The 22,705-nt window shown below is 64.1% G+C and overlaps 1 protein-coding gene across 3 annotated transcripts in view; it reads right to left on the reverse strand.

Annotated features, from left to right (window-relative positions):
• Positions 1–1,203: 1,203 nt before the first annotated feature.
• Positions 1,204–22,705, reverse strand: part of SLC9A3 (solute carrier family 9 member A3) — a gene marked incomplete at its 3' end in the record, with an annotated part of 41,297 nt that continues 19,795 nt past the window's right edge. Inside the window, exons 2-17 of one of the 3 annotated variants that reach the window (XM_082382965.1) lie at positions 16,747–17,049; positions 14,492–14,652; positions 12,997–13,075; positions 12,182–12,359; positions 11,327–11,547; positions 9,604–9,806; positions 9,063–9,152; positions 8,892–8,962; positions 7,784–7,913; positions 6,484–6,599; positions 5,855–5,984; positions 5,477–5,653; positions 5,272–5,344; positions 4,655–4,768; positions 4,115–4,355; positions 3,443–3,581 (exon numbers count right to left, since the gene is read on the reverse strand). In XM_082382965.1, coding sequence (XP_082239091.1) covers positions 3,578–3,581; positions 4,115–4,355; positions 4,655–4,768; positions 5,272–5,344; positions 5,477–5,653; positions 5,855–5,984; positions 6,484–6,599; positions 7,784–7,913; positions 8,892–8,962; positions 9,063–9,152; positions 9,604–9,806; positions 11,327–11,547; positions 12,182–12,359; positions 12,997–13,075; positions 14,492–14,652; positions 16,747–17,049 — 2,291 coding nt within the window. Of the gene's footprint in view, positions 3,582–4,110; positions 4,356–4,654; positions 4,769–5,271; positions 5,345–5,476; positions 5,654–5,854; positions 5,985–6,483; positions 6,600–7,783; positions 7,914–8,891; positions 8,963–9,062; positions 9,153–9,603; positions 9,807–11,326; positions 11,548–12,181; positions 12,360–12,996; positions 13,076–14,491; positions 14,653–16,746; positions 17,050–22,705 lie in introns of those variants that run through there. The other 2 variants (XM_082382964.1, XM_082382966.1) reach the window with 2 other exon arrangements.

Genomic DNA, 22,705 nt, shown 5'->3' on the forward strand with positions numbered 1-22,705 from the left:
TTTTCCATATGAACACTGCCATTCAGTCGAAAAGTGTCTTTGAAGTCAGGAAATTTCCAACTCTCAGTTCTACTCAGCGGGTTTCCAAAAAGCAGGGGAGAGGGGCGCCTGGCCCTGTGTGTCTGTCGCACTGCCAGGCGTGCTCTTCCCCTGCACCTGCCCACGTACAGTCCACGCTGCCGTAACAAGGACACCCCACGACGGAGCCCGGAAGCAGGGGGTTTCTTCCTTTCCCGAGGAAGTCAGTCGGGGCTGGGGGGCAACCCGGGGGCTTCCAGCTGCCCCGCGCACCCTCCTGCGTGGGTAGCTGATGTGGAAGAGTGGAGGTGGGGGCCCTAAGCAGACGTGCCTGTGCCGACGAGGCGACGCCACGTGGAGACGGGGCTGTGGTGAACCTGCTACCCGCCTAGGAGCACCGGAGGCTGAAGCGCCCGAGGCGGCGCAGCCGTGCCCTCAGCTGATCGCCGGCTCCCTGCGGTAAGTGCTGTTTGAAGCCACCTGCTTTGTGATACTTTCTGACCCCGGGGAGCGAGGGGAGCCGCAGGAAAGAGCCCCCTCCTTGCTGGAGTCTGCTTTCCCCCAACATGGAAAGGGCTGTAAGTTTACTGGGTAGGCTCCTCTTGGAAACAGTGTCTGTGGACTCCATTGGACTTGCTGTTTTCTTTTTATAGTAAAACTAAAAATTTTAACTATTAAAATCAAAGGCTGTCTCTGGCAGGGAGGCCCCAAGGATGACCTGCAAGAGATGACCCACAGCTCCGGGCGGCTCCACCTGGGGGACGGGGTCCCCCAGGACATGTAGGGGCGGGTCCGCCCACTTTGCTGCCTCCCCCACCAGCCTCGTCTCAAGCCTGCAGAGCCGCCTCCTTGCCCCCCAGGCTCTGGACCCCGCTGTCCCCACCCACCTCTTTTCAGCCCCAGGCCCACGCCTGGGACAGGTGCTTGGTCCTCCCACTCTGGCCGGGTGGGCTGCCCCTGCCCCAGAAGCCAGAGTGGCGCGTGTCCAGCCTCTGCTGAGGAGGGACTGGCTCCCAGGGCCCAGGCTGGGCCGCAGCCTCCGCTACCCCTGACCCTAACGCGCATGCGGGCGCACACGCACGCACCGGCGCGTCCGCGTTAATTTCAGGGCCAGGATACAGTCCGCCTGCCGGAGACGGCTCCTTAAAGCCTCCTTGACATGAACTCTCACTTGTCAACAAAGCGTTCTCCCAAACGCCTTGAAACGTTTTTAATGGACTTGATCAAGCAGTTGTTGTAGGGTCTGTGGTGGGCGCTGCCCAGACGCTGCCGACAGCACCTGGGGCAGGACTTTGATAAGGCACGCGGATTGTGATTCGGGTCACACAAAGCTTGACTAGACTACATTCACAAAATTAGCATTCACAATCTTCACCACTTATAGCTTAAAATACATTCCAATTCCAGTTTCAGTGAAATTTCTCCACTAAATCTCCTTTAACAATAGAGATCAATAGTACACAGTATGTGAGCACTGTAACAAAATTATTTTCAAGAAAATACAGAAGTGAGAGTGACCCCTAAATTTGTGTACTTTATGGTCTACCACAAAGTAGGCCAAAGTTCGGTATTAAATAAATAAGAATTCTTTCCTAATAAAAATTTTTACAAGTTTTCCTAAGGAAATACATTCATAAGACTGTTTACATTCTGTTTTACAATGACAAGAACAGCTAGGATTCTCATTTATGAAATGTATCCACAGTACTAGGGTTTATAACACCGTGTCACAGACCAAACACAGTCTTTCAGGTTGAAATGTCCGGCCTGGAACCTTCACGATGCTGTGCTCAGCTTGTGCCGGTCACAGAGAGCCTGCCTCCCAATCCCAGAAAACACCGGCTGCAGAGCCGGCCCAGGAGAGGTTGGCCACCTGCAGGTTTACTCTCTACTGTGTCGAGTGGCCGTCCAGAGCTGCTCTCCCCGGCTCAGCCTCTGGCCCTGCAGCCGGGAATCAGATCTGGGTCCAGCGGTCCAGGGGAGTTGTTAAGGCAGCTGGAGATGCCGGGCTGGCTGGGCTGTGGAGTCTGGACTGGCCAGCCTGCTCTGGATGAACCACTCCTGCAGTGAGTGGACGGAGCATGTGCCTTGGTCTGTGGGTCAGACAATGGCTGGCTTTTGTGCTCACAGAGTGGGTCACAGTGGCTGCGAGTGTGGGCACAAGTACTGCAAACCGTGTGTCACTCCTGTCCTGGTGACGGCTGAGTGAGCGGCTCACGTGGTGAGCAGATCCGCACATCAGCCTACAGACCCAGAAGCCACCGTACTGAGACTGGGGTGTCTGCGGGGCGAGGGCTGGGCTCTGGGAATCTCAGCACAAAAAGGATGAGCAAACGAAGAATGTTTCTGCGGCTGTACCTACAGTCCCTAAGGTGACAGGTGGTTCAAAGACCTGGTGAGTGGACACGAAGATATCCCGCATCCCACCCTGGAGTCGGGGCTGCCCCAAGGTGAGAAGCCTGGGGGCTTTGGGAGAGGCCAGCCTGGCCTGGAGTCTTGGGTGGGTATCACAGTGGGCAAATCTCATCTGGTTTGGGTCTCAGTTTCCCCAGCAGTGATGAGAATGGACACTGGTGGCAAGAACTCAAGCACAGACTGTCCCTGAGTCAGGGGTGACTGTGGAAACAGTAACACACAAGTGCCGGCTCAGTTCAAATCCAGGACAGGGGACAGAGGGCCCACAATGGAGTCTCCCGGCAAGGGCACCTGCCCAGGCCTCCCAGAAGGTGGAGGAGGCTCACGGCCCACTTCCTGGCCCGCAGCGGCCTCTCTGCAAGAACCCCATGCAGTGCCGAGGTTCAGGCCTTGCTGCACAGCTGGTCCCCGGGGAGTCCAGCTCCTGCCCACCCCAGCACCCAAGTGGATGGGTGAGCGTCCAGGGCTACTCCAGGCGACCGGAAGACCCCTTGGGAGTGAGGCCATGGAGGGCACGGCCCCAGGTGAACACGGCCATAGGAGCAGACCCCCGGATGGGCGGCTATGGCGGGGGTAGAGACCCCTGGAAGGCGAGGTCGTGAGGGTCGAGGTTATCGCCCGGGGCGAGGTAATGGGTGCAGATCCCGGGAAAGCCGCCGTGATGGGGGCGGAGAGCCCCCCCGAGGGGCGCGGCCATGGGGGGGGGTGGAGACCCCAGAGGGGCGCGGCCGTGCGGCACACCCCCGGGGAGCGAGGTCGTGCGTGCAGACCCCTGGTGGGCGGCCATCACAGCGGCGTCTCCTCCTGCTCCAGCGCGTGCGGCGGCGCGTAGCACGACGGCTGCAGCGAAGACAGCTTGAGCAACGCGGGACGGCGGCGCGCGCGCGGCCGCTGGAAAGAGCGCCGGCTATGCACGCGGCGCGCCGCCGCCGACCGCGCGTGCGCACCAAGTAGCCCGCGGCGCTCTGGCCCCGCCCCCGGAGCAGGCCCGGCTCCCGTATCGGGGTCGGGCGGCGCAGTGGGCGGGGCGTTCGCGGGGCTGGGCGGGGCCGGGCTCGGGGCGCGCACGCGCGGGGGCTTCTCGGAGGCGGGCGGGGCGTCGCGCGGGGACGAGCGTCCAGTCAGCGGCGCGTCGGAGCCGGTGTCACCTGCGGGAGAAGCCGGCGTGAGCGCGCGGAAGCGCGGCACCCCCCGCCCAGGCGGGACCGGGGACCACACCCCAGGCCCGAGGAGGGTGCGAGGCCCGGAGGCGAAGCCGCGGGAAGAAGACTGCCGCAGAGGCGCCGGCCCTCGGGGAGCCCCCCTGCACTGCCCTCGGTGTGAGGGTCTCTCCTGGACTCACTTCTGTCAGTGGGCTTTCCAGGGCCGCGGGCCTTCAGGGAGAAAAGCACCTTCCGCTTCCCTGTGCCCCGCCCCCTCTGAGCTCACGGTCTCCTAACCGACAGCCTAAAACAGTCACGTCCTTCGACAGCAGTGATCCCCCACCCCGCTCGGTTGGAGAAGCAGGAAGTCAGATGGGTCTTTTAAGAAACGTGCGCTGGAACAAGAGGCTTGTGAGAACAGGCTTAGAAGGAGGCAGGCAGCTGCCGGAGAGAGTGTGCAGAAGCTCAGGTCCAGGCGGGAGGAGGCGGGCGCTGCGAGAGGAGCAGAGGAGAGAGGCGGGGTTAGAGGGGCCAGTTACATGTGTGTGGACTCGGGCGGGGCGTGGGGCTGCTCCTCGGGGCCGTCGGCCAGCAGGAAGGAGTCCACGGACTTGCCGCTGAGGCGGAAGGGTGCCAGGCGGTGGAAGTTGCTGGGAGAGTGGGGGATCTGCACGCGGGCCCTCTGGGAGGGCACCACCGTCTCCCCAGGAGACAGCCAGGGTGGCACCGCAGAGAGGATGCCGGGGTCCTCGTCCGGGGAAAACACGGGGTTGTCAATTCCTAGGAGAAAGGGCAGCGGCTCATCAGCTCCCCAGGCACACCCGAGGGCAGAGAGGGAGGGAGCTGCCCTGGGGTCAGACACCAGCTCGTCCGGCGGCCGCAACCTGGAAGGTCACCTGGAAGGTCAGGGTCGCGGGCCTTTGGGGTCTCAGGCCCTCCACCGGCTCTCGCTCTCCCTTCTTGCAGAGCAGAGCCTCGGCCTGCTGCCCACAACTGTGCAGCCACGTGGACCCAGCGCTCGACAGCCCAGTCCTCCCGCCCGTGATCGTTTCTGGGGTAGCAGAGGGCCGTCCCCTCACCTGAGGGGGAGTCTGTCGCTGTGTCCTGCGTGATGTTCGCCAGGAACTCGATCCCCCCACTCATCTCCTCGGCATCATAGCTGGGGGCTTCCTCAGGGTCTGGAAGTTCCAAATCTGGTGGCAGGGAAGGGGCAGCATGAGGGGAACAGGCTGGAGGCGCAGACGACCTCGTCCCACACTCTTGACCAGCGCCCTGGGCCAGCCTGCCGGGCCCGAGTGCTGGCGTTGCCTCCACCGCACCCAGCAGCCTCTGGGCAGCTCATGGACGGCGGTGCCCTTGTGGTCGCACCAGCACGGGGGTGGGCAAAGGGAACCACACCGGGGGTTCCCGCTGCTCCCCCCACCCCGGCCACACTTGGCCGTTCTGAGGAGGGGGGCAACCTGGAAGGGAGGGGCTGGGACCACGTGGCCACAGGGGAAGGGGGTGCGGAGCCCAGCTCCAGGGCACTGCCCACCAGAGCGGCTGCAGCGGGAAAAGCAGGGCAGCAGCCTGTGCAGGAGGGTCCTGGGTGCCGAGGGGAAGGGTCTCCCTGGAAGGACAGCCCTCTGCACCCGCCTGCCCCTGGCGCGTTCCTGAGTTCCCGCTGACCAGCGATTCTGCCCCGGCCCAGCCGTACCTTTCTCCGTAATGGTGAAGTCGTGCAGGGGGCTCACCATCGGCAGTTTCCCGTTGGGAATGCTGCTGTTCCTCTGAGAAACAGAAGGGAACTGCTCACAGCTCTGGGGCGTGCCCGATCCGCCTGTCCACCCCCCGGGAGACCCCCGGCCCTGCCGCCAGGGCACCCCCCTCGGTGAGGCTCAGCCCAGGCGTGGCCCCCTCACCCGCTTCTGGACACGCTCCCTCTTGAGCAGCTTCGCGGCCTTCTTGTGCGGGTTGACGCCCAGCTTGGCCGACTTGAAGGACTCCAGGCGTTTCCGCATGGTCCGGTGGAAGATCTCCTTGTCCTGCTTTTCGTCCTCGTCCGCGGTTAGCTCGTGTCGACTGTAGAGATGTTTGTACTGGGGGAGGAGGGGGGCAGGACAGTCACGGCTGCGCCCGGACGCGAGCCTGGGGACCGAGCCCCGACCCTCCCCTGCCCCCTCCCCGCCTGCTGGAGCCGTCCTGCGCTAAGTAAGGACCCGCCCTGTCCGGGGCGGGGCGAGGGGGCGAGAATGCTGCCCCGCCCTCGGCTCCGGCGGGAGGGGTCCGGGCACGCCCACCTCCTGCCGGGGCTTGTACAGGTACTGCTGCAGTGTGTGGTGAGTGACCATGTCCTCCGTGTCGCGGATGCTCTGTCGCCTCTGCTCCAGGGACTGCATGTCCAGGCGCACGGCGCTGGCGTTCTCCCTCCTGTGCGGGGCCTCGGTGAGCGCACGCTGCGACGCACCCTGGGGCCTGGGGGCCGTCCCCCCTAGGGCTTCTCGGCCTCCTAGCAGTGCACCCGCCCCTCCAAAGCCCCGGGCTTCTCCCCGGCACATGGCTGCCGGCGGGTGATGTCCAGAATAGCCCTGAGCTGGCCGCAAGCCCCAGTCAAGCAACCCGGCCGAGCAGAGGCCGGAGGCCTGAAATCCGGGACCGGCGGCCCTGTCTTTCCTGGCGGGGGTAGGGGGCACTCCCAATGAGGCCTCCGGCCTTAAATCTGCCGCCCGGCCCTGCCTTGCTGCCTCTGCATCAGTGCAGACACCAGCACCGACTGACACTACGGGGGAATCTGGGGCGGGGGCTCTGGCCCCGTTCCCACGCCCCCTCCGCTCCGTGCCGGGAGCCCCAGCGTGCCCACTGCTGGTGCCTGCGGCTTGGTCGGGGGGCCCGGGGAGAGCCTGGCCCGTGGCAGCCCTGGGGCACGTACAGCAGGTAGGAGACGGAGGCCTCCACGGTCGAGGGGCGCGGGGTGCTGAAGTCCACGTTGACCATGTTGTCCGTGCTGGGGGAGCGGATGAAGGCCAGGGACCCGCGGCGCTCTCCCTGCGGAGGTGGCAGCCTCGTCAGCACCCGCGGCCTGGCTGCAGAGAGCCGGGTGGGGCCAGAGGGCCCCAGCCGCTGCGAGGTGCTGTGCGCGGGCCCCCAGGCACCTTGCAGCCACGGGAGAGCCGAGACCCTGGAAGCCGTGGTGGAGGCCGTGCTGGAGCTGGACGGCTCGCAGACGATTGTGCGAAGGACACGGCACCTTGGTGCACCTCGGGGAGTGTCGGGAAGACACTACGAATCCCCACGGGATTGGGAAGGTGGCCCTGTCCCCACTGGGGGCTCCAGACCAGCTGCCCTCGTTTACCCCAGAAGGGAACCCCCAGGCCTCCAGAATCAGATTAAAACCACACAGAGCAGAGCCCTGGGAGAACGGAAGTCCCACTGCCCAGCGGGATGCGGCACCGTGTGCTGGGCTGCCCTAGGAGAGGGGGGTGGAGCTGGGAAGGGTGGCCGGGCGGGGGCCAGCCCGCCACGGCAGAGCGGATGCTGCGGGCGGGCCTGCCAGAGGCCGCCGTTCACAGGCACAGCCCGGTGGACATGCCACCCTGTCTGGTCTGAGCAGGGAGGCGCCCACAGGCCTGGGTCCCAGGCACCGACGTGGCAGCAGCGGGTGGAGGGGAGTCTGGCGCCCTGCTGGGAGCCTGTGTTACCTCGTGGGGACTGGGGGCCGCAGAGGGTCCCCAGGAGAGAGGGTGCAGCCAGCAGCGGGGGACGCCACCAGGAGAACACCTCCCGCCTTCCCAGCCCCGTTCAGGCTGCGAGGCCTCGGAGGCATTACAGTCACAGGGGCCGGGATTCGTGCGCTGCACTTTCTCAGCCAGGGTGGAAGGTGCAGACCACAGTCCTTCCAGTAGCTTCCATCCCCTGGCCTCGCCCCTGCTGGAGCCTGGAGCTTGTGCATTTTGGGGTTTGCGACCTCAGACTCACCAGCGCCACAGACTGGGGGCTGTGACATAACCCATCCTCGGGAGTGCCTGAGGACCTGGGAGCTCAGGTGAACTCGCGGCTAAGGCATCAAGAAGACAGTGTGTCGCCCGCCAGCTGCCCCCAGCCCCACCCCGGGGCCTCGGGGTGCAGGACCCTGAGGCCCACTGTGCGGACCCCAGCAGCTGTCTCCGCATCTGTGTCTGTCTTGCTTCAACCCCGACTCCAACAAAAAGAGCAGACGAGATGTCTGGTACCTCGGCCACGTAGCTGATGGCATCCTTCAAGTTGAGCTCGTGGAAAACATTCAGAATCCGATCTCGTGACTTTTGAGCTGACCTTCTCATAAGGATTTTGCTGAGGAATTTCCTATCAAAATTGGACCACCTGGGGGGTCAAACCAATAGCTGTCAGCGCTCGGCAGGGCCTGGGTGAGGCCCCAGGACAGAGGAACGCTGGTGGCATTTGTGGGTACCAGGGGTCCCCCTCCCACCATCCAGACTCGGGATGGACACAGTGTTTGGCTGCTGGGACAGGACACCTTGATTTCCATTTCCTGTGACAACCATACAGGCGAGCTTTGAAAGAAAAGACGTAAGCCTCCATGCTGCCACCTAACGCCCGCCTCACAGTCGTGTGCATTGCTCCTGCCTTCCTGTCACGGCATTGCTCATTAGTGTGTGCGTAAAAGTGGGATTACACCTTCTCTAATGCGATGTTGCAAGCAGTTTTCCTGTGACTGCCTAACCCTCTAGAAAGATGGGTGGAGGGCGGGGTGGGCCGGCAGGGGCGGGGCCTGGGGCTCTGGCTACAGTGACCGGGGCGCATTTTACCTGCACCAGTGGTAGGCTGGGAGAAGCCACCTGAGCTCTCACACTTAGAGAACTAGCCTGCCGAGAAGGAGACTTTAACTCCAACACAAATCGAATATTTGGGTTATTTGGATCAGAAAAGGAGGTGGCTGGGCCAGACTTGAATGGGCACAGTGGACATGGGGGGACAGGGGTGCCCAGGGGGAGGAGGGGATCTAAAGGAGGGAAGGGGGTTCCCAGGAAAAGAAGGAGAGGGATTCTAGGAGGAGAAGTGGGCTTTGGGGGAGGAGGGAGCTCCAGCGGGAGAAGGGGCAGGAGGGGGAGGAGGGGGGACCCAGACAAGTGGGCAAGTGGCTTCTGGCTCCTTTGAGGGCAGTATTCTTAGGTCACTAGGGCTTTGTGGGGTTAGGTTTATGGTGATGCCAGAGATTCCTTCTCTAGCCTGGCGGTCCCGCGGTCATCAGCTAAAGGAGGAGGGGGACTAACAGCCGAGACAAACGTGCCTCTGAATTTTCCTATTTCACTTCGGTCAGGGGCCACTCCAGCCACTTACTTATCTCTGAGATAATTGTGTCCAATTTGCCCTGATATGTCCTCGATGGCTGAGAGGATGTGGTCAAAAGCCTTTGGGAGGAAAGGCAAGTGGGTCAGCATCACCTGGACAGACCCGTCCCTCCCCCTCCCCCTCCCCCCTCCTCTCCTCTCCTCTCCCCACTCCCCCTACCCGGCCGTGCAGCTTCTCGTTGAGCTTGGGGTCTCGCTGTTCACTTCTCTTCACCTTCAGCCACTGCACCAGGGGCTTGATGGTCAGGCCCTAGAAGACAGGGCACCCGGACCCTGAGTCTGGAGCAGGCCCCACTGTGGCCCACCAAGCCAAAACCCACCCACACCCACATGGGGAGGAATGAGCCGCCCCTTAGCCAGGCTCCAGGTGGTCTGTGCCCACCTCCCGGCGGGAAGGAGCCCCTGCCACCTGCGGGTCACCGGACACCCTCGGAGGCCCCTGGCCGGCTCCTTAGATTAGCCAAAAGCAAGGCGAAGTGGGGCCCTTCCTGGGCATGTCTGGCCAATGAAATATTAACTGGGGTTTCGCTAACCAGCAACAACCGAGGAAGGACGTTTTTAGGCCAAGTCGTGCTGCATCCCCAGTGGGGCCACATGAAAACCTACAAAACTGCTCCTAGTTACTAAAATTATCAAACCCAACTGGGCCTGGAGCCTGTGAGAGTGGGTCCCGCCCACTATGGGAGGGGAGGGCACAGTACCTGGAAGATGACAGTGAAAAAGATGACGATGATGGTGGTGCTGACGAACAGGTTCTTCTCCTTGACCTTGTTCTCGTCCAGAAGGACCACCAGGGCATAAGCCACGGCCCCACGAAGGCCGCCGTAGGACATGACCACCTGGTCTATGATCTCCAGCTGCACCATCCGGTACCGGTTCAGAATCCAGGTCTGCAGGACGACACCTGCAGGGTCCAGTGTGCGCTCAGCACTTCTGGGAGGGGGACGCAGCCCTTCCATCCCTGCTGAGGCCGTCCTTGCAGCCGCGGTGCAGGAGGGGCCACGGTGGGAAACCCCCTCCTCCAACAGCCGCATTCTGCACGTGGGACCAGGAAACTCCACCCTGTAGCCCCCTCCCGCCAAGTCCCTTTGTCCACTTTGGACCCAGGCCCCTGCCCTCTGGGCCACCGGCCAGCCTCCGCACACCCCACAGCTCTGCTCCCAGCAGCTCTGGAAGTTCTCAGGTCTCACTGTGACCACGGGTGTAACTGCCCAGCAGCTCCAGGACCAGATGCCACCTGCCTGTGGAGCATCTGCTCCCTGGAGCCCTCAGTTCAGTGACTGTGGGCAGAGCGGGTGGGGGCCACCTGGACCTTCTCTCGTCTCCTCCCTTCCCTGGCCCTGGGTCAGAGCCGCACACCAGGGACCAGGGACCTGAGCTGCGTGCGGGCAGCAAGGGCTCCTGCCTCTCACGTGCCATGGTGACTGATGCTGTCCCCGAGTGGCCACATACAGAGTGAGTCAGTGGGAAGCCATGTGGGTTCCCCTGGGTTCTGGAACCTTCCACTGTGACCTCTAGGTTGTCCTATTTCAGTCGTGAGGCTACAAGCTTGTGAGAAGGCCTGTCCCTTCACTGAGGAGGACCAGTGGCCAGGCCAGCCTGAGGCTCCCCAGGGTCTCTTGAACCTGCCATTCACTGGGCTATGGGGCTGGGGGCTGGGGGCAAATGCATGTCCCTGGTTCTACAGACTCCCTGCAACCAATCCCTGCTGTTGCCCGACTGTGTCCCCTCACCCTGCCATCATCCTCCCATCCTCCCCACCATCCCCCCATCATGTCCCCATCCCCCCATCTCCCCATCACCTCCCATCCCCATCCTCCCCCTCATCCCCATCCTCCTCCCATCCCCCCATCCTCCTCCCATCCCCCATCCTCCTCCCACCCCTATCACCTCCCATCCCCCATCCTCCCCCTCATCCCCCATCCTCCTCCCATCCTCCCCACCATCCCCCCATCATGTCCCCATCCCCCATCCCCCCATCCTCCTCCCATCCCCCATCCTCCTCCCATCCCTATCACCTCCCATCCCCCATCCTCCCCCTCATCCCCCATCCTCCTCCCATCCCCCATCCTCCTCCCACCCCTATCACCTCCCATCCCCCATCCTCCCCCTCATCCCCCATCCTCCCCACCATCCCCCCATCATGTCCCCATCCCCCCATCACCTCCCATCCCCGTCCTCCCCCTCATCCCCCATCCTCCTCCCATCCCTATCACCCCCCATCCCCCATCCTCCCCCTCATCCCCCATCCTCCCCACCATCCCCCCATCATGTCCCCATCCCCCATCTCCCCATCACCTCCCATCCCCCATCCTCCCCCTTATCCCCCATCCTCCTCCCATCCCCCCCTTGTCCCCATCTTCCCTCCATTGCCCCCCGTGCCCCCCATGCCCCCCGTGCCCCCCATGCCCCCCACACCCTCACCAATGGCCCGGTACACAGAGATGAAGACCAGTGTCAGAAGCACGAAGGCTGTGTTCCACTTCCAGATGAGAGGGTCCACGGCCGAGATGCCCAGGAACATGAAGATGATGGTCTCGGCCCCGCTGGCCAGCATCTTCATAGTGTAGCGCACCGTGGTGGCGGACTGCTCCGAGATGTTGGCCTTCACGTACTTCTGACAGCAGATGCCGCAGAAGGTGATGCTGAGGGATGGGTTGGCCCACCGTGAGGTCTCGGGCCGAGGCTCAGCTCCCACCGGACCCCGTGGGGCTAAGGGCCCGTCTCCAAGGCCTGGTACCTGCCCATCTCCGGGCGGGCGGCACCTCAGGGCCTCTGCGTCCCAGATGAACGTCCGCCCCACTGGTCAGCCCTCCTCTTCGTGAGCACAGGGGTCCTCCTAAGGACTCGGTGCCCCGCGCTGGGCGTGTCGGCCCCCGCGCCCCGACACTGTCTACGGGCCTCTGGAGGCCTGGGCCCCGCACTCCCGCGGGAGAGTGGGCCGCCTTGGTTTCTGTCCACACCCTAGAGCGGGGCAGCTCTGAGACCCAGAGCCCCGGGAGGGGCTGCTCAGAGCAGGCGCTGCGGCCCCTGGACAGTTCTGTGAAAACGCCAACTCCTTACTGAAGAGACTGAATAGATCGAATTCTTTGCGCCCACAGTGAATTCCCACTCGGCGTGGGGAAGTGGGCCAGGCAGACCAGGCGGGAGACGGGCCACCCCTCCCCTGGGCGGGTCCGCCTGGCACGTGGGGGCCAGGTTGGGTGACCGGCCTGCAGCCACCCCACCCCCAAGGCCCAGGACCCCGAGGCCGTGGCCCACCGGCAAGGGGGGACTCACGCCAGGATGGCCGACAGGGACAGCATCTCTGACGTGAGGTAGGACAGGTAGGAGAGGACGAACACGAAGCCGGGCTCGATGATGCGCACGTGCTTGGTGAAGCGCGTCACCAGCGAGAGCAGGAAGGCGAAGACGACCCCCACCAGCGTGCCCCCCAGGCTCACCACGAAGAAGGACACTGCAAGGGCAAGGATGCCGGCGCTGGCCCCTGAATGGCCCTTTGTGGCCGCGGCGTGGGCAAGCTGGCCGCCGGCCTTCCGGGCCATTCCTCATCGAGGTCTCCCGCTGACCCCCCGAGGCACCAGCAGCTCAGCAAACAAGAGGCTGATTCTCTCGGAGGACAGAGACAGGCCGGGTGTCGGCTCCGGCCTCCACAGGGGCAGCTGGAGAGGGGACAGCCCTGCGCCCGAGGGAGGCCCGGCTGCGCCCCCGTGGAGGCAGCACTGAGACCAGCGGCCCTTGGGCGGAGCGCTGGCAGCAAGGACTGGGTCCTGGGCCCCCAGGGACAGCCAGCTGTCACTATCCCTGCCCAGAGAAATGCCCAGGACCCCCAGGATACGGGATCCACGTCCTCCTCGTGGGCCTGATGGGGCGATGACCCTTGCCGCCCAGGGTGCCTGGGTCCTGATCAAATCGTGTTAGTGAAACACGAGGGGGAGGGAGGGACCTGTGGCCGAGACTTGGAAGTGGAAACGCCTTTTCCTACCCGGGCTGTGGGTCCCAGGCCGTCACAGACACCGCCCTGCGGGGCCCATGTTCTGGAGGAGAGACCGGCCCCGGCTCTCCCCTGATGCACGGCCCCGCCAGTCACCCACCTATTCCTTTCGCGCAGTCCACACCAGTCACCTTGTCACCACCCAGCGTCACGAAAGATTCAAACACGTTGTACAGGACCTGCGGGGACAGAGGTAGACGGGACACCATCAGCCCTCGGTCAGCGCTGACCCCTCCCTGCCTCGGGCCCCAGGCCCTGTGGAACTTGAGCTGAGTGAGGGGACTGTGGCAGCCGTGTGAACAGAAACCGAAAACCCCCGGGGAGGAAATCATCCCGGCAGCAGTGTGGGGTCTGGGGGCAGGAGAGCAGCCTGGGAGGAGTGAGAACCTTCAGAGAAAACCTGGCCTTTCCCACCGTCGGCTAAGCAGGACGACCACGAAGCCAGCCCACAGTGACAATCCTCAACGTCATTTCCCAGGAAAAACCCAGAGTTTCATCTTCAGCGACTTTGCTGCTATGTTGGGCCCTGACTGAGGGGAGGCACCCGGGGCATCTTTGCCTGTTGACATGTGAACCTTATCCTGCCAAGACGTTGAGATAAACGCCCAACACCTCGTGCTAGGCCTCGGGAGTGGGCGCTGCTGTGTTCTCTGAGCTCCTAAACGATACAGTGGCTCCACGTCCGGGGCAGGGGCCCAAGGGGCAGCCCGGGGTGGGCTGCAGGCCCCTTGGGAAGAAACCTGTCTCTGTGCTCCCAAGTCTGTGCTCTCCAGCGGGGGAGAGGGCCCTCAAGGGGCGGGTTGCAAAGCTGTGTTAACGGCAGGAAACCCACGCAGTGCCGATACACAGGGACTGCGGGCGCGGCGCAGCCGTGAAGGTCACGGGACCAGACCACAGCCGCCCCGCTTCTTTACGGGAACGGGGGTCCTGGGGACATGAGCCTCACGGAGGGGTCAAGTGAAGAGCTCCCTGGCCCGGGCAGAAGTTCCCGCTTCTACGAGACACGAAAGCGGGGGCTTTTAGAGCAAAGAGGAGACTGCACGTCTGCTGCGTCTGCGAATCCGCGGGCCGGGCGCCAGCGGGCAGGTGACCAGATGCACCGCCGGCTGATGCGGGGAAGGAAGGCGGCTCTGTGCTGCCCCCGCCCGGGACCTCACTGCCCCGGAGCCCACGGCCCGGTGTCGGGGGGGGGGACGCCGATGTCCAGTCACAGCCGCCTCCCGTTGCCTGCACCTTCTGTCCCCCCCGCACGGAGCTGACGCGGGCCCCTGCCGGCCGCCAGGGTCGCAGGCACCCGGCAGCGCAGCTGATTCCCCTCCGTGGTTCCCGTGAGACTGTGATCACCCACCGGTTCCACAGTCGGGAGCGGGGGCCCCGGCCGGGACCCAAAGCTGGGAACAGTGCTCGTGGGATTTCAGCAGTGACGTCGCTAACTGCGAAGGTGTGAAGTGGGGTCTAAGAACCATGACACTCTGACCAGAGCCGCCGGTCATTCTGAGTCAGGCGGCCCTGGAGCAGGACAGCCCGGCAGAGGCGATGGCAGGGCGAGCGCAGTGGCCCCGAGAGGCAGGTGCCTCCTCCCCCCGTGCTCTCACCACGGTGACGGCGTCGTTGAGCAGCGACTCCCCGAAGACGATGATGAAGAGCACCTCGTTGACGTGCACCTCCTCAAACACTGCCAGGACAGCCACTGGGTCCACGGCAGCGATGAGGCTGCCGAACAGGAGGAAGTCCAGCAGCCCGACGTTCAGGTCTCCTGGAAGAGGAGCGGGCCGTGGGGGAGAGCCCGGGGCCAGCCTCGCAGGCGGGAGAGCCCGGGGCCAGCCTCCCAGGCGGGAGAGCCCGGGGGCCAGCCTCGCAGGCGGGAGAGCCCGGGGGCCAGCCTCCCAGGCGGGAGAGCCCGGGGGCCAGCCTCCCAGGCAGGGAGAGCCCGGGGCCAGCCTCGCAGGAGGGAGAGCCCGGAGCCAGCCTCCCAGGCGGGAGAGCCCGGGGGCCAGCCTCGCAGGAGGGAGAGCCCGGGGCCAGCCTCCCAGGCGGGAGAGCCCGGGGCCAGCCTCCCAGGCGGGAGAGCCCAGGGGCCAGCCTCCCAGGCGGGAGAGCCCGGGGCCAGCCTCCCAGGCAGGAGAACCTGGGCGGGGTGGGGGGTGCAGCCTGCCCCCCTCCCTGGCGGGTCAGTCCACCACCCACCAGCCCTGCCAGGAAGGTCCCGGGACCGCACTGTGGGCTCACGGCCGCCAGGCTGTGTGTTCCAGGACCCCATTTCCGCCACGGCCTTGCCCACCTGCAGGGCCTCGCTATGGCCCAGAGCTTCTGGGTGCTGGGCCGCTGTGCCCAGATGCCCCCCAGGTGACCCCTCCTTGGAGGCGCACCCTGGCCTTGGGCCGCACCTCAGAGCCTGGAGCCCGGCCGCCGGGCAGCAGAGACCCACCGCTGTCCTCCAGGCTGCAGGGCCCCGGGTCCCCTGGGTGCTGCTCTGCTCCGTGACCTTGGCCGACACCCAGCCTTGACCAGCTATGTCCCAGGGGCTGAGCACAGGCCTCAGACAGCTGTGGCCCCTCGAGGGGCAGGAATGCCTGCTCCAAACCCCAAGACCTACCCTTGGGCCCAGGAGCCGGAGGTGGCCCGATGGCCTTAGACTGTCCCAACTACCTAAAGGCACCGCCGATGAAAGCAGTCTAATTGCACTCACACGGCCCCTGCCGCTCAGGCGTCTGGGAGGCCTGGCCAGGCGCGTGCGGCCCCACGCCAGCCTTCGTGGGCTTCCCAGCTGGACCTGGGGGTGGTGCCGGATGGCAGCGGGGGCTCGCGGAAGTGCACGCTCCCCATGGGGTGAGGACAAAGTCCCGAGGTGACTCCTCCAGACAGGGGACCTTTGGTCCCTGTTTCTTAATAGTCTTGTCACTGCGATTTCAAGGTAGGTCGTGAGCCCCACCGTGGGGCTCGGGGGGTGCCATGCCCTTCCTTCAGTCAGACGGCCTGGCTCTGGGTCTGGTTCAGCTGGTGGAAGTGTCTGAGGCCAAGGCTGAGCGTGGACTGGTGCCCGGGCTGCCGACACCCACCCCCAGTGGTCCCCGATGCCAGGAGCTCAAGCTGCAGACCCCGGAGGCAAACAGGGGCAGCTGTAGCCGCCCCGGGACGGGCTGCGTTTAGGGCTGTGCAATCCGGCACATCTGTGCGAGGCCTCAGGTGAGCCCAGGCCCCACCTGCTCCGGTTTCCCCGGTGGATAATGGCCAGCTCCCAGGTGGGTGGGGTGCACCTCGGAGGTATGCCAGGGCCGAGGTTAGTAACCAGAACGGCAGGAAACCCCGGCAGGGGAGGGGGCAGGAGACGCAGATGCCACGGTGACAGAGGAGAAGCTGGCGTGGCTTTTCCCTGCCGGTTTGAGTAGAGATGACACCCAAAGCTTCTGCTCAGGTGCAGGTTTACCTGGGCTCCACAATCGTGGGACTCGGATGCCGGCCTCTGCCAGAGGGGCCTCCTCTTCCTCCCCTGGCCTCTTGGAGATGGGGGACTGAGGCTGGACCCCATCTCCCTGCCAAGGGGGAGGGACAGCAGCTGGGTCGTTCCCACTGCCCCACCCACTGCCTGACCCGGTCGGATCAGACTTTACTCCCAAGCAGGACACGTGCTTCAGCCTGGGGCCGGGCGTGGACCGGCTATTGATGACTTACAAGCCAGGAGGGGTAAGTGGCCACTGGTGACATCTCTTGATGACCCCTAAGCTCACCCCCCCTTTAAGGTCTGTGTTCTTCGTCCTGAGCTTTCTTAAATGAGGCTGCCTGGAGCCCGCCCTGAGGACCCCCCAGGACCCTCCATGAGCCCCCTGGTTGGGGGGCGGTGCCCACTCACCCATCAGGCCGCTGCGGAAGACGCCGTACAGGGACAGGCCGGTGGTGGCCGCGTTCCACACGGTGCCGATGACGGCGTACAGCAGGATGGTGCCCAGGTTGCCGAAGAAGAGCCGGTTGGGCATGAAGTAGCCGGCGTCCAGCACGATGGGCGGCAGCAGGTAGAAGAAGAAGACCGTGGGTGTGAGCGAGAAGGAGGCAATGTGGTCGGCCGCCAAGACGATGCCGCCCAGCACCAGGCCCAGCACGATGAGCAGTGCACTCTCGGGGACGACGCTGGTGACCTTGTGGGACAGGTGGAAGCCTGCGGGGGAGGGGAGGGGTCAGGGGGGCCGGGACCCCACGGGGGAGGGGAGGGCGGTGGGGGGGCCGGGACCCCCATGGAGGTGGGGAGGGGAGGGCCAGGGGGCCGGCCTGGCACCACAGGACAGACATGAACTCGGGAAACAAGGCCCAACATCCGGGTCTGTGGCCACAGAGGAGGTCCTGCCAGTCCCCCTGGCCCCAAGGACACCCTCCTCAGATGTCCCCCTGCCTCCTGCTCAGAGAATGGCCCCCCTCCACAGGGAGCCCCCTGTGATAGGCCAGAGGGGCTGCATGGTGGCTGGGGGACGGAGGCCCAGGTTGGTGGGCAGCGTGCAGGGCCTGCAGGCCCCCGGGCCCCACTGACCCCCTCCGGCATCACCCCTTGTGCCGTACCTGGTGACCAGGACCCTCACCCTGCTTGAAGCCCAGCTGTGTTTTGATCTTCCGTGGAGGGACCCCACGCCGGCCGTCCCCTCTGCCTGGCTCTCCTGGGGTCAGAGCGCCCAGGCCGAGAGCCTTGTAAGGCCAGGGCCTTAGGGGTCCCCAACAGCAATCAGCCCCGCCACCACGGTCACGCGCTCGGGGGACAGCGGGGCCGCAGAGGTCTCCCCAGCCACGGCCCCTCACCTGTCAACCCTGCCAGGACCTCGGGGGAGGCGTGCACTCCAACAGTTGGGGCCATTTCTCCTTTGTTCTATTTTAAGACTCAGGGAAAAAAGTGATAAGAATCCTGTGTTAGGTCTGATTTCAAAATAGTTGGAATGTTGACAGAAGAGGTGGACTCTTCAGCTTAAGCAGAGTTTGAGATAGTTCTCTCTTCACTCACGCAAGTTCTGTTTATTGAGAGGTCTTCTTTTGTATTCTAAGGAGAGCTGTCTCCTGAGAGGCAAGGACCCCAGAGCAGCAGGAGGCGGGGCGTCCAGTGGGAGAGGCTGACCCATGCTGGCCCGTCCCAGCTGTCTCAGGGAAGACTTCTTGGGCTGGGTCCCACGGGTGCTGATCCAGGCGCCCTGCACCCTGCCCCTGGCCTGTGTCCTCGCTGGTAACCAGGGGACATCTGGGGGTTAGGTGCTGGCTCTCAAGGGGGCTCCCCGAGGAAGGAGGGCCCGGGTCACTGCTCCTCGTCCCCCGGGACGGTCCTCTCCGAGTCTGGTTGAGACGCAGCGTGACAGGCGCGGGTCCTGCTCTGTGGCCCAGGGAGGGTCAGGTTTCAGCCAGTGGAGGTAGAACGGGCACTGCTTCCAGGACCCGAGGACCCGCTGGTGCCCCAGCACCAGCTGAACATTTTGATTTGGGAGCGAGCTTCTTCCTCTGAAAGTTTTCACACGTGGCAGGTGGGTGAGGGCAGCTGCTGCCCCAAGTAGAGGCGCCCAGGAGCCAGCAGAGCGGTCCTGCCTTCGTGGGGAGACTCAAAGGCCCGGAGGCTGATGCCTCAAAGTTTCCACGTGACGCAGTTACCAGGCCTCGGTGGCCGCCGCGGGTACCGCAAGGGAGGCCGTGTCTGAGCGTGAGCCCCAGCTCCCTGCAAGTCCTCCAGCCCTGCCCTGCCCGTGAGCGCGGGGCATCGGGGTTTGGCAGGCTCACGTCCCCCTGGAGGGGCTCTCTGAGCCCAGCATCGGAGGGGCCCTGACGTGGGGAAGACGGGCCGGCGCCCCAGAGCCCCATTCTGGCAGCACCTGCTCCCCCTGGCCGCCCGGCGAGGACGCGGAGAGACGCGTCTTCCCTTGACGGCACACTCCCGCACCCTGGGCTGGGTGACGGTCGGTCGGGGCCGCCCTAGGCTTTGGGAGGAGACCTGGGAGGCCGTGCCCCGCGCCCCCTCTGCCCCGTGGCTCCTGGCCCCGACGGCCAAGTGCACAGGGCAGCGCAAGAACCCTTGCAGGTCCCAGGCCCCCCCGGACACCAGGATCAGCAGGGCCCGGGCCCAGGAGTCTGCGCTGGGCTCTGACGGCCGCTCGGGAGCTGTGCTCTCATAGAAAGGCCTGGGGCTCTCGCCCCTCCTCGGCACCTCCCAGGCGTTCCCTGAAGTCCACAGACGGCGGGCTCGTCCTCTCGTCTCCTGCCCGATGGGCTCGGCGGCCGGGAGCCGAGTTTAGAAAAGCCGCCTGGAGCCGCAGGCGCGTCCCGAGTCCCCTACCTGCTGGGCAGTTGTGAGGCCGCGCCTTTCTCTGGGGCACGGGCGGCATCCGCTCCTGCCCGCCAAGCTCCCAGCGAGCCCGGAGCAAACTGCACGGAGGGCCGCCCCCCGGACCCCACCCCACTCACCGGAGCTGCCATTCCCCACGAAATGTGTGTCTCCTGCTGTTCTCCCGTCCTGGCCAGGCTCCAGCAGAGGTCACGTCTGGGACGGCCCCTCAACTGCCCCTTCACCCCCTCGGTGCCCGCTGGTCTGGGGGCCCCCTGAAGCTGAGGCCAGCACTGCGGGTCGTTGGGTCCAGGGCCAGGCATGGAGCACGAGTGACCGCTGACCCCTAGCGAACCCCCTGCCAAGGCGGCAGAGGGGGGCGGCCCAGGGCTGGCTTCAGGTCCTGGGGCTCATGTTCAGTCTTCAGCCGAATGTCTCCCCAGATTAGACATTCCGAGTGGACCTCGGATCTCCATCACCTCTGACAACTGCGGGGCCAGCGGGGCGGGAAGGTGCCAAGGAGTCAGGTGGCCCTTAACAACAGCAACAAAACTCGGCCCCTTGGGAAGTCGGAGTCCTAATCCTCCGCCACATTCCTGTACCGCAGCCGGTTACCAGAAAATCTTATTAATTTGGAAAACGGGTGGATGAGACACAGGCTGACTTCACACCAGATGCTCTCGCTTGGAAGGAAGCCCTGAGAGCCCAGAGAAAAAGTGATTTGAACCTTTTACCCATTGAGAAAGAAATACATACACACACAGTGTGGACGGACGGGCGTGCCGTTCCAACTTCTGTGTCTGGCGGTGTTGGACACACACCTCTGTGCACGGCGGGGCCTACTGAGCGCTCACCTGTGTCCTGCACAGATCCCCGTCTCACCTGCCCACTGGGGGGGGCTGGGGGCGGTGGTCACCTGTCCCTCATCCCAGGCAGGTGGGAGACGGCATCTCCTGGGAGATTTAACATGACTTTCTTATCCTGAGTGAGGTTTGTGCGTCTCTTCCCATTTGGGAGACATTTCTTCCTTTTCCGTGCACCATGTATCCACGGCCTTTGCTGCCGCGTCACTGGGTTATCCGCCTTTTCTTACCGGCGGGCAGCTCTTCACGCACCGGCGCAGGTGTATTTCCACTTCAAAGGTGTGGTCACTTAGCTTCTTGTTCAGGTTTTGCTGTGGGCAGATGTCTCCTGTTTAGGTAAATCTGTTGGTCTGCTCCATGGCTTCTGAGTTTTGTGTTATGCTTTAAAAAGCCATCCTTTCTCCTATGTTTTCTACTGAATGTTTGATGTTCAATTTAACTTTACTTGAATTTCACAAAGAAAATATTTAAAAATAGTCCTGAAACTGAAGGACCTGCCCAACTCCGGAGCGAAAGGCTCCCGAAATCCCACGAGTGAGCGTGGCCGCTCCAGCCCCTGCAGGTGTCAGGACCCCACCATTCCCTCCGCCGCAAGGCCCTCGCCCAGACAGTCTCAGCACCCGTCTCCCTTGGGGGCCAGAGGTCGGCACCACCTTCTCATGTCTGCGGGTGTCTGCCCAGCTGGGCCCCTAGCCTCCTGCAGACCCGGGGGACGGGCCGGACCAGCCCGGTTTTTACTTTACTTCTCCGTGTGGTTGCCTGTTTGCTTGCTTTTTCTGTCTGGTTGTCAGAAGATGTTTTGTCTTTGAGAGCATCCTTGTAGCAAGGGTATATCTTAGCGCTGATTCTCCTTCTTCCTCTGATACTGGGGACGTTGGCTCAGCCTGCATTTCAAGGAGGCATCCCCGTCCCCCGGCAGTGGCCAGGCCGGCTCCCCGAGGGCATTGCGCTAACTACGCGTCTGCCGCAGGCTCACTGCTCATAGTCGGTTCCGGGCAGACCGCGGAGTCCCACGGAGTCCAGCAAATGCGCCGGGAGGAGGGAGTCACCGGGCTGGCTCCCGCCCGCCTGCCACCCACAACCTCTCAGACGTTTTGTCCGGCCGGTGGTTTGCCTCCAAGACTTCCGTCTGGCTCCTGCTGTTCCGAGTTTATTTCTCAGATCTCACCGTGTTAGTTCTTCTCCAGTTTTCTTAGCTGGGAAAATCCCCTTGATATTTTCAGCACCATTTTATTGTCTCAGTTTGAGCTCCTGTCTTACTGAATTTGTATTCTGGCCCTTGTCTGTGATGTAAAGCTCCACGGGGACTTTCCTTCTGTTTCTTGGGTGACGTTTTATTCCAGGGGTTCCTCCCTCCCTCGCTCCCTTCCCTCCTGCTTCAGTGTCAGCCCCTGCCGCCCCGTGCCACGCAGCTCTGTCCGCAGCCTCTGCCTCTCAGGTGTGGGGGGAACGGCCTGACACGCTCTTGCTGCCTGTGTGGGTCCACGTGCCTTCCCCTGAGCGAGCGATCGGGGCGGACGGCGCTGTCCCTCCCCTGTGGTCCGAGACCTCTGGCATCAGGTTGGCCCCTGGTTCCTGGTTTGTCTTTCTGGTCTGGGGGGAGGGGTAGCAACAGTCTGCAGGGGGTCCCCATTCTCCGTCTTCGCCCAGAGCTCCGGGGTCTCTGCTTGATGGGAATTCTTCACGAGCCGTCCCGCCAGCCGGGCCCGGTCAGGCCCGCGGGTGGCTCTCCCGTGACCACCATCAGATGGCAGTCCACATTGTAATGAGCTAATTAAACTGAAGACTTGATTGATTTTAAATGGCAATTTGTTAGTGGCTCAGCCATTAAGCCCATAATGGGCGTTTTAGGAGTTGGTGGGCCAAGCTGCAGGTGCCCTGGGCGTCCGCGTCTGCCTGAGGACACCGTCCACCAGCCGGGAGGGAGGCCGCTCCCGGTGGGGCAGGTCCCTGCAGGCCAGACCCTTCCTTCAGCTGCAGACTGTGCATGGTTAGGACGGTCACTCATGTCGCAGCTTCTGCGAGACGGCGGGGATGACGGGGTGGAGACAGCGGCCAGAGCACGTGCTGGGCCCCTCCTTCCAGCATCCGCGGCCCTGCACGGCCGGGTCTTCTGGGGAAGCTGCGAGGACAGTGGAGGGGCTCATCGCCGCCACCCCTCGGCACCCCGGTCCTTGCTGGGGGCACCAAGACCCCAACAGCGGCGTGCGGGTCCTCATCCCCCTCCCAACCTTCGCCTCCTTTACCTCCGAAGACAGAAGGGCCCGCAAAGCAACTCGGAGCAGCCCCCTCGGTACCTTGGGCCCTGCAGCTCCGGGGCCTCCACATCCGGCCAACCCAGAGCCTGGGCCACGGACATCGAGGGCCTGTGTCCCGGGGCCGCGCCCCTGGGAAGCGAGTTGGGGGGCCGCCCTCCCCATCGGGCCCGCATTTGCTGGGAAGCCAACCCTTAGGCTGGGAGGGTGGAGGCCGCCTGAGGCCTCGAGGGACTCTCGCGCCCTATGTGTAAAGGGCCCACGTGGGGCCCAAGTGCACGTCCGCCGCGGGGCCAGAGCCAGGCCGAGACCCACAGGCAGCAGCTTCGCGGGCGACTGGGACCCCACAAGTGTTACAGGTGCTGATGCAGGGAGAGCACGTGACACACACCCGGGACCCGGCAGAGCGCT

Source organism: Balaenoptera borealis, assembly GCF_965194805.1.
Source record: "Balaenoptera borealis genome assembly, chromosome: 2".
NCBI lineage: Eukaryota > Metazoa > Chordata > Mammalia > Artiodactyla > Balaenopteridae > Balaenoptera > Balaenoptera borealis.